Raw genomic sequence first — 10,286 nt, forward strand, 5'->3', positions numbered from 1 at the left:
CAGAGACTTCTGTTTCTTAAAAGTAGGAAATTTATAAAAAAAAAAAACAAACTTTTAATTTGGATATAATGTCATATTAAATTTAATTTTTAATGTGATTTTGATTTCACAGTTTTGATTTTTGTTGTTGTTAGGTTAGTTGTAACAATATTATTACTTTTAATTATACTTATTTCAATCATTTTATTAATTATTTATCTTGATACTAGATTCACAACTTCAAACTTAAATACTTACTAGATCAGACATATATATGTAAGATATGCTTTTATATATTATAAAAACAGGTTTAAAAAGTAATAATTTAATTTAGACATAAGATTTAATTTGAAATTTATATGACATGATTATCATAGTCTTAAATTTAGTTAGTAACTATTATTATATAATCAAATATATTCATTCAATAGGTATAATCTAAGGGTTGGTTATTAGTAATTGAATTAAAAATGAAAGTATGGATTTTTTTTTTATTTTTTTGTGTTTTTGTCAGTTTATTGAGTCTTTAAAATATCTTATGTTTGTATATTTAAAAAATTATTTTTTTTAAATAAAAATCGATGTACAATTAGTTAATCTTTTTCACATTTAACCGTTATGATAATAAGTTAGGATGACTCATCACTTAAAACTCATTTTGATACCTGTAATAAATAATACTCATTGATACATATAGAAAAATAATTCAAACTTAACATATTCTATAGGGTTAAATATGTTTTTTGTCCCCCAACTATTAGCCGTTTTTGGGTTTAGTCTCTCTATAGTACAATTTAGTCCTTCAACTTTAGAAAATATGGTTTTAGTCTTTTTTACCAAATTTTTTAAACTTTATTTGCTGTTTGAAGTACGTTACATTATAGCATTTTGATTGTTTATACATTTTGACACATTTTTGCTTTAATATTAACTGAGAAACGCGTTTGAAACAGCATATAAAATTAAAAAAATTTGGTAAAAAGGACTAATACTAGAATTTTCTCTAAAGTTGAAGGACTAAATTGTATTATACTTTGAAAGAGGGACTAAACACAAAAACGGCCAATAATTGGAGAACGAAAAACATATTTAACCCTATTTTAAAATAGTAAGTATTTTAATATTGAATACGATGAATTTAATGTGAAAAATAGACAAACAAAAATTGAGGAGATTAAAAAAGTCGTGTAAAAAAATTATTCTAGATCTTAATAAGCGAATTAATATTTTAAGTGACATAATATTCTTCTTAAAATTTCACAAACCTTATCCATTTAATTCTGTTTCGTTTACATTTTCCAAAATTATGTTGAAATATTTTCAAATATTTAGCTTCATGTTGATTATTGCTCTAAAAACAACCTTGAGTGAATTATGTTGGAAAAAAAATCATATTGAATATTACTATTGATTTATCTTTACAATAAACTTATTCATTTAAATATATATCACGGTATTTTAAAATCAATTTGTACATTTAATTTTATTCAAAATCAAAATTCTTCATCCATGTATTCAACGACCACGACCTTTGAATTTCCCAATATTGGATGGATAATTCAATCCATGAAGGACATAATTAGAAATTTTGTTTCATCAATAAATAATATTTTTGTTAGCAAGAGATGAAACGTAATCAATTTAAATTTAAAATAACTGTTACAAATTTAAGTAAGAACACTGAAGGTATTATATGATACATATTTTTCTATAAAAAAACGTAAAAACCGCCCATATGCAACACTAAAAACATTTCAAAAGTTTTTATGAATACATTTCGATAATAAATATCAAGCTACAAACTTTTTATTAAATTCGTTTTTTATCTTTATTTTTTTTAATTATCTAGTGTACTAAATCTAATAATAATATTTTTTTTATTTATACAGTGAAACACAAAATCTAGTTTAAGTTGATTTGTTAAGCAAACTAAACAAACCTGATTAAATATAACTAATCACAGTTAATTACTTTTCTGATAACTTTACCAATTTACCTTTAGTTCCTTACTTACAAGTCAACAACCTACCTTCGAATTTAACCCCAAGAAAGAATTCAATTCGGATTTGTTAGGTAAAGAAATGCTTGAACATTATTTTCTTTATTATTTGTTCATTATACACTAATGAAAATGCCATTAGAAATATAACGATAAAAAGTAGTTAAATATGATAGAAAAGGTGGTAGTAATTTTTGGTACCATTCCTTTTGATATAAAATAAATTATATTCGATATCATTTTATATAGATTTAAGATTTACTACTAATTATTTTTAACTATATATAATTAACTCATACTGTCACAATAAAGTGTAAATAATCCACACAAACTAAATTTGAAAATGAATAATTATTGTAATGTTTAAAAATTAGAACCAATTCGTTGTGATGTAGTAGGTTAAGCTATAATCTATCATATACACATCAGAAGAAGGAAAAAAAATCATACCATTAGAAAACTAATATTCAATTACAACTTTAATTATTTGATTTTTTATGTATTATATAGAAATATATAAAATTTTATGCAGATGGACAAAAGTGACATTAAAATTAAAAAAAAAAATGAAGTTGAAAATGATTGAAAAATGGATCGATGTCACGTGTTCATTTATTTAAGTCATTGTGTAAAATTTAAATTGTGTAATGATTAATTATTAAATTATATAAATTTGATTTGTTATATTTGATTAAATATATATAAAAATACTAAAAGTATTTTTTTTTTAATTTTAAAATTAAAGTGAGCTGAGGATTTGTTTAATTCTCAATGCACATACATTCGATAGGCCAATACTTTCAGAGTGAAACAATATTAGGTAACTTGAATTCGACTTAAACAAAAAACAATTTGTTGACATCCATTCCTTCTAAAAGGTTATTTTAATAATAAAATATTACACGTCGATAAATTGTTAAAATAAAATAATAATATATTTAGTTACATAATAATGATATAAATTTCTCAAAGGAGTCTGCATGCGGACACGTGTAAGTTGTTAAAAGGATGTATGGCTTGAATGGCAGGTGAAGAATCCTACCATGAGTAAGCAAACTGTGACATACAAAGTTGGAATTGGAATTGAAATTGAAAAAAATCAGTATAAAGGCATTAGATGAGAGAGAGTTTGTGATATTGAAGAGTGAAAATGCGTAGAGAAGGTGAAGGTGAGAGAGAGAACGTGCCTCAACTAACTGCAAGTTCGAGCAGGAGAAGGCTGAGAACGAGATTCAGACCAGACCCTTTCTTGTCACTCTGCAGATGCTTCAGCTTCCTTGTCATTCTCTCTTCTATTTTCTGCATCGCCGTTAATGTCCTCTCTGCAATTCGTTCATTCAAGAACCAATCCGATGTATCTCTCTAAAATCTGATATTATTCGCTTTGTGTTCACCAATCTGATATTATTGACCGTTAATGTGTCTTTCAGATATTCGATGGCATATTTCGGTGTTATGCCGTTTTCATAGCGTGCTTTGGGGTTCTGGCTGAAACGGAATGGAGCTTCCTCGTCAAGTTCTGGAAGGTTAATTAATTAGTAGTTTCCTTCTTTTCTAATTTATTATCGGAACGTAGAGCGAATAAATGATGTTGCTGTTATCACTTCCTGCTATCTAATATCATGCATCTTTACAGGTTATCGAGTATTGGGTTGCCAGGGGTATGCTGCACATTTTGTACGTTTTCTCTTTAACATCGATGCTTATGTTTTGTTTTCGATTCAATTATCCTTGTTTTTTTTTTCTCAGTACCTACATTATACATAATGTTAATAATTCTCTCTCATGAATACGAAAAAGGAAATATAACGTGTGGAACAAAAATCAATTGAAACCAAAGACAGGAGTTTCTAAAATTACACAATACTGTTTAGCTTGTAATGTTTTTGAGTTCAGAATACTTGTATTGCATAATTGGTTTTGCTACCTATTGTTAATGTCCAGTACATGTAGTGTATGGCTTAGAATTGCAAGATTTTGTTTGTTTGTATTACGAAATTTATAATGCACAAACTTGCTTCTTAATTAATCGTGTTTTTTCTGTTTCTGCAGTGTTGCAGTCATGACTAGGGCCTTCCCTGACTATAGTGGGGAGAGAAAAGAGTTAATAGTTCTTCAGAGCATAGCGTGCTATATGCTTCTTGCTTGTGGCGTAATTTACGTTGTGTCGGTAAGATTTTTGAAGAGAACAAACTAATTAGTCAAATGACCTGGTTTTTGTAGTCTTGTATGCTCGGATGTTTGTACATGATTTAAACGAATTTATGTTTATTGTATATATGTGCAAGGTTAGATTATATATATATATATATATATATATATATATATATATGAGCTTCCCTAGTCAATATTCTAAGAGTTCTAAATAAGAATCTGTGTTGAATTGTATTACCATATGAAGGGAATTCTTTGCATTGGTTTTCTGAAACGTTCCCGCCAGAAGCAAGAGATATCCAGAGAGCAAGCAGAAAAGGATCTTGAGGTAATATATTGTATTGCATCCACCTGTATCAGTAGTTTTTGTCTTTCCTAAATACCTTTGAAAACTTAAATTCTTGAACCTTTTCCATGAGCTATTTTTGCAATCTTTTTTTTATTTACCTCATAATAGCCCGTGATATTTTGAGCTCCAAATCGTATTGTTTCATATCAAGATATTAATAGACTTGTAGTTCTCTTAATGAGCTAAAGAACAGAGAAAAGAAGTCAAGGATTTTAGGGACCGTATTATTATTGCTTTTCTTTAAAAGATTCTATCTACAAAGATGTACCTTCAGTTATCCTCGATTAGAGGTTTGCCTCTTGTTGTCAACAACATTGTTTTCAGATTACAATGCTACCATTCTTGTGTATCGTTGCCCCATTTCTCCATCATCTGTCGTGGACATTGGGCAAAGATTCATCATAACTTTGACTTCCGTTTTCGCTCTTAGTAACTAGCAGAGTTCATAATATTATCTCTCAGAACCTATTCTTATATATCTTCATTTAATTCTTAGTTTTTACTAAAAGATCAACCGAAATTTACTTGCTTCTATGAACACTTAACAGGAGTTGGAACGCCGTAGAGAAGAACTTGAGCAACTGCTTCTTACACAATAGGTTGAATCTTTTGAAAGTAGTGCTGAAATTTTGTCATTTCGCACCGATCAAACCTCCACTGGCAACAACCTAAAAATTTATGGCAGTGCTGTTGGCTACTACTATATTGCTTTTTCATTCCATGACACAAAAGAATTACATTCTTTAAGGGGAAATTGACCTATTGTGTAAACATGTAGAAGTAATATTCAAAAAATTCCCTCATGACCAATGTTCATATAAACTCTGGTGAAATCAAATCAAATATAAACTTACTTAATAAAAATGAGATTGTATATTTCATATATTATTTTCTTTGTTTTATTTAAAAATACAATATTTACAAAACATAAAAAAAAAATGAAGATTAAAATTTAAAGTCTTAAAATATAACATTTTAAAATACATAAAGGAGATCACTTTTATGTTTTCTAAGATATTCTAGAAAAACGTACATATTGTATCTAACAATTTATTTTCGACCCTTGGTCATGTATAAAAATTTGTTGAACTAATGATAATCATAGTATATTGCATGTGAATTTGGTCTCTAACCTAGAGGGTTAGAGAAACTCGTTGCAGGAGATTGAGAAAATAACATGATTTTAAAAATATATAATAACATTTCTTATGTTATTAATAAAGTAACAATCATATTCCCCACTTTATAATAATTAATTAATTAATCTAATAATATATATTTCATATTTATTTATTTATATTAAAATATTTGTTCTTCAAGTACGTTTTATATTAAGATTTATTATGATTTAATGATGTTATATAGAAAAATATGAAATATTTGACATTTCTGGAATCTGTTAATTAATAGAAAAGTATAAATCACCACAAAAGAAAAGGATGTTTAATCAAGTATTGACAATTTTACTCTTTTTACAAAAAAACACAACTTGTTAGTTTAGTTGTTTATTTTATTTTGGTAAGTTAAAATTTTACGGTCATCTCATATCAAAATTTCACAATCATTTTGATACATCTTGTTAGTATTTAAAAAAAAGGGTACTTAAATTTTTTATTTATTCACTTATACGGTATATTTGAGAAGAACGTAATAAAATACAATCATAAAATGCATAATAAATAAATAAACCATATCTTCTTTTAACTTTTTTATCATTAATAATAAATTATAAATACAAAACAGAATTTACCTTATAGACTAACAAATTTATGGAATGTGGGTGCCACCGTATTAAAGTTTATGTAATGTGAATATCATCTATTAAACACTTACGAGATTTTAAGATTTTAATATCTATTTTAGAATTCTCTTTACAAGAGATAATGTAGGTATTATTCAAAACAACTTTGCCAACAATAATTTCTTAAAAACTATTTAATATTTTATACTTAATTTATTTTGAAATTTATTAATGATGCGCGGGCTCTTTTTCATACGATGATGCAAGTCATTAAATATTACGTTTTAAATCACATGTAGTGTCATTGAATATTATCATTAGTTTTAAATAGTATTTTTATTATTTTGGTAATTATATCAATTCTACATTCATCCCGTGACTAATGAAAGTTAATTTGTATTTATCTTTTTTCCGCTCAATAGAATGTTAGCATATCAATCTATGTGCTTTATATGGATAGATATTTGACTATGGAAATGAAATATATATATATATATATATTCTTTTAAAAATCCGTTCACACTGTTTAGTAAAATTTTAACAGTGTCTGCTGATTTTTGATTAATAATATTAGAAAATAGTTAATATATTTATGTTTATTATATTGTACATTTCAATTTAATTTTCCATGTTATTAATATTAAACTTTTTAGCTTTTAATAAGGTTTAAACTTCTTTTTTGGTCCTTAAGTTATAAGCGGATGTTTAGTTTAGTCCATATTTTTAAAAATATAAATATTTGATTTCTAAGTTATAAAAAATTTATGAAGTGCTTAATACATTTTTTATTATAGTTTAGAAAAAAAAAAAAAGAAGTTTAATAAAAAGAACCTTTATTTTGAATAAATTCAAAATCGAAAAAGAGCGCGACCTTACGGGCGATGCCGCTGTTTGATTAGTGAAGCGACACTCTTTGGTTTGCTTTCTGAAGAACTCACACTCGCCCAGCGTCAGGTAAAACTCCTAACCTAATCTACCCTTAATTGCACCTTCGCTTTTCATGTATTGTTAAGTTTTAAAAATACGATTTTTCAATCAGATCCGCTAAATCGTCATTGTTCAACCGTTTTTTGATTTTGATCTGTGTATTGTAGGGCTTAATGCATGCTTGATTCCAATTAACACTGTATGCGTGTGTTGTGTACTTTATTATATTATCAGTGAGTTAAAATCTGTGTTGGAAGAGAGATAAAGGGATGGAAAATGTATACGCCGAGTTGGACGATGCCAGAGCGGAGGTGGAGAAGCTCAAGGCTGAATGTCGACTCAAAGCTCAACAATTTGAGGGTCTGAAGCAAGATCGTGCCCAAGAATTTCTCAAATTTCAGGAATCCAGGAAGCTGGTCGAGGAACAGGCGCGCGAGCTTGACCTCAAGTCTGAGGAGATCCATGAGCTGAAGAAAGTTCTAGAAGAATTGAACTCTAGTTTGCATGAAAAGGAAGCACACGTTGCGCGTTTAAGTTCGGAAAATAAAAAGATCCAAACAAGTTCTGCTGATAGGTTGGTCAAACTGGAGGAGAGTAATAGAGAGCTGGTGTTGGCTTTAGATGAATTAAGAGTAAGAAATGAATCTCTGGAGCAGAATGCCTGTGCCAATAGTAAGGAAATTTTGAGTCTTAGGGCATTCTTATTGGCCGCGGAGAAGAAGTGCTCAGAAGCGGAGGAAAAAGTGCAGCATGGTGCAATGCTGAAAGGGAGAGATAGTGTGATACTGCAATTGGAGGAAGAGAATATAATAATGCAAGATAAGATTAAATGGAGGAATGAACAGTTTAAGCATCTTGAAGAAGCTCACGAAAAGCTTCAAGTTGAGTTTCGATTGTGCAAGGAGGAGTGGGAGAAGGAGAGATCTGGGTTGCTCGAGGAAATGTCTTCCTTGCAGGTGAGGTTGGATTCTCAAACAAGAAATGTGGAGGGGTTGCAATCCCGTTTGGAGATGTGTAACCATGCATTGGCTCATGAAGAGAGCAAGAGAAAACTCCTGGAGGCTGAAATATCCGAGTGTAGGACTGGTTTTGAGCATGTTTATACTCAGTGTGAGGAGAAGAACTCAGAGATTCAACAATTAACCATTCTGAGGAATGACGAGATAGCACAGCTGAGAAACTCACTAGGGGAGAAAGAGATGGTGGTGAGAGAACTCGATCATAAAATTGTTCAACTTGAACATGATAATAAGGAACTGGGAGATTTACTTAAAGAACTCAGGGAAGCTCAGATCAATAATGGTGGTGCAAATTCTCTGACATCAAAGCTCCGTAACAAGCTTAGACGGTTGGAAGATGTTCATAAAAGCTGTGCATCAATTCTCAAGTCTAAAGAATCTCAGTGGAGTGATCAATTGACAAAGATGGAAGCAGATATTGCTACATATAAGTCTGTACTGACTAATAAAGAACAGGAAATGCGGAAGCTTCAGATGGAATTGGAAAATTGCTATTGTACCGTCGAAGAGAATCATATGGGACTTTTGATCTTTAAATCAGAACTTGTTGAGGCTTACTCCAAATCATTCAGGGCAGACTCTGAGAAAGCAACATTTGGTGTCAAAGGGAACGAAAATAGGATTCTAATTTCTACAGAGCAATTGAAAGTGGAAGACAATTCTCCGAAAAGTATGGCACTACAACATTCTCGGCTGGTGGAAGAGCTTGAACAATACAAGAAAAAGCTCGAGGAATCATCTGAGGGTGAGCTCATGTTGTTAGAGCAACTAATGCAGATGGACTATACACTACATTATGAAAGAAGTGCTGCTTTTGAGGCTCTAGAAAAGCTGGAACTTGAAATAACCTGTAAAAATGATGAAATATCTCGATTAGATTATGAGGTACAGGATAGGGAGTCTGCAACCGCAACCCTTAAAGTTTCCTATGAAGAAATTCAGGGAACTATTAAAGAGATGGAAACTTCCCTGGAATCAAAAATGGAGAATGAACAAGCCCTTAAGCAGGCCAATGAAAACCTTCTCTGTATTGTCAAGGATCAGGAGAAAAAAACTGAAGACCTTCTACTGCAGATTGGTTTATTGGAAAGTTGCAATGCAAAGAAAACGAAGGAAGTGGAAAGTTGCAATGCAGAGAAAATGAAGGAAGTGGAAAGATGCAATCAGGAGAAAGAGGGTCTTATCCAAATTGTAGAGGATAAGGAATGTTGCATAAAGGATCTACAGAAAGAAATAGACATCGCGTACTTGAAACAAGAATCCACGGAAAACAGATTAAAAGTTGCAATTCATGCACAGCTGGAAGCAGAGCAAACCCTCAAACAGGAAAAAGAGATTTTTTTGAAGATTAAAGACGAGAAGGAACGAACTATAGAGCACTTTCAGGAGCTAGCTACGACATCAGAGCAAGATTTGTTAGATGCGCTCTCTTTTTCGTTCTCAAAACAAGTGGAAAACTGGGTTGAGGTCAGTTTGCTTAGGGATGCCTTGAAAAATGCAGAATATCTGGCAATGTTAGAAATTGAAGAAAAGAACATCAGAATAGTGAAATTAGAAGAAGCATTCTTCCATTTAAAACAAGAAGCTGGGCAGCTTCGAGCATCAATGGATGCGAGGAAGTTTGAAAATGAAAAATTGATGGATAAACAGCAGACCATGTCATGCGTAATAGCAGAGCTCAAGCTTGAGAACGGAAATTTGCTCCAAGAGATCATGAACTTATCAACAAATAGAGAAGATATGTTGGCACATTTTGAAGACATCTTTGGCAAAATTGGTGAGTTCTCTTGTCGGGATACGCAATTGGTGGAGATGCTGGGGAATCTGTTGAATACTTCTGAAGATGAAAATGAAACAGCAATGGGTTCAGTAGTTTGTGATAAGTCACACGAGTCTGCTAGAGATGGTACAAATGGTCTTCATATTACTCCCATAACCAAAAAACCTGAAGAAATTTTTGATGGACGATCGCCATTGAGAGAGGTTAATAGCCTGCATATGTAGACCAGAAGAAGATTCTGTGATCTTGCTGACAAAAAGGCCAAAAAGGTATTCAATTTCAGAAATATTTTCCTCTTCGCATTGGCATGTTTAGTTCTTGATGACATTAAATGCACA

At 30.4% G+C, this 10,286-nt stretch overlaps 2 protein-coding genes across 3 annotated transcripts in view; both read left to right on the plus strand.

The window, feature by feature from the left end:
* The first annotated feature begins 3,098 nt into the window (after positions 1–3,098).
* LOC106775513 lies at positions 3,099–5,341 on the plus strand. The gene is made up of 6 exons (XM_014662649.2): positions 3,099–3,332; positions 3,409–3,504; positions 3,615–3,655; positions 4,031–4,148; positions 4,380–4,460; positions 5,030–5,341. The coding sequence occupies exons 1-6, from the start codon at positions 3,129–3,131 to the stop codon at positions 5,078–5,080; spliced, it is 591 nt and encodes a 196-aa protein (XP_014518135.1). The 5' UTR covers positions 3,099–3,128; the 3' UTR covers positions 5,081–5,341.
* A 1,747-nt stretch (positions 5,342–7,088) lies between these two features.
* Positions 7,089–10,286, plus strand: part of LOC106776162 (uncharacterized protein At4g38062-like) — a 4,262-nt gene continuing 1,064 nt past the window's right edge. The window contains exons 1-2 of one of the 2 annotated variants that reach the window (XM_014663515.2): positions 7,089–7,176; positions 7,384–10,217. In XM_014663515.2, the coding sequence (XP_014519001.1) occupies positions 7,419–10,172 (2,754 nt within the window). In that variant the 5' untranslated portion in view covers positions 7,089–7,176; positions 7,384–7,418 and the 3' untranslated portion in view covers positions 10,173–10,217. Of the gene's footprint in view, positions 7,177–7,316; positions 10,218–10,286 lie in introns of both variants that reach the window. The other variant, XM_014663516.2, reaches the window with a different exon arrangement.

This window comes from Vigna radiata, chromosome 10 (genome assembly GCF_000741045.1).
Source record: "Vigna radiata var. radiata cultivar VC1973A chromosome 10, Vradiata_ver6, whole genome shotgun sequence".
NCBI classification, from domain to species: Eukaryota; Viridiplantae; Streptophyta; class Magnoliopsida; order Fabales; family Fabaceae; genus Vigna; species Vigna radiata.

What these genes read in the sequence shown, in the direction of transcription:
- LOC106775513 (XM_014662649.2), top strand. Translation starts at nt 3,129, where the DNA reads ATGCGTAGAGAAGGTGAAGGTGAGAGAGAGAACGTGCCTCAACTAACT. An exon ending in AGGGGTATGCTGCACATTTT is followed by an intron (nt 3,656 to 4,030) that starts GTACGTTTTCTC and finishes CTGTTTCTGCAG; the next exon opens with TGTTGCAGTCATGACTAGGG. An exon ending in AAGCAGAAAAGGATCTTGAG is followed by an intron (nt 4,461 to 5,029) that starts GTAATATATTGT and finishes AACACTTAACAG; the next exon opens with GAGTTGGAACGCCGTAGAGA.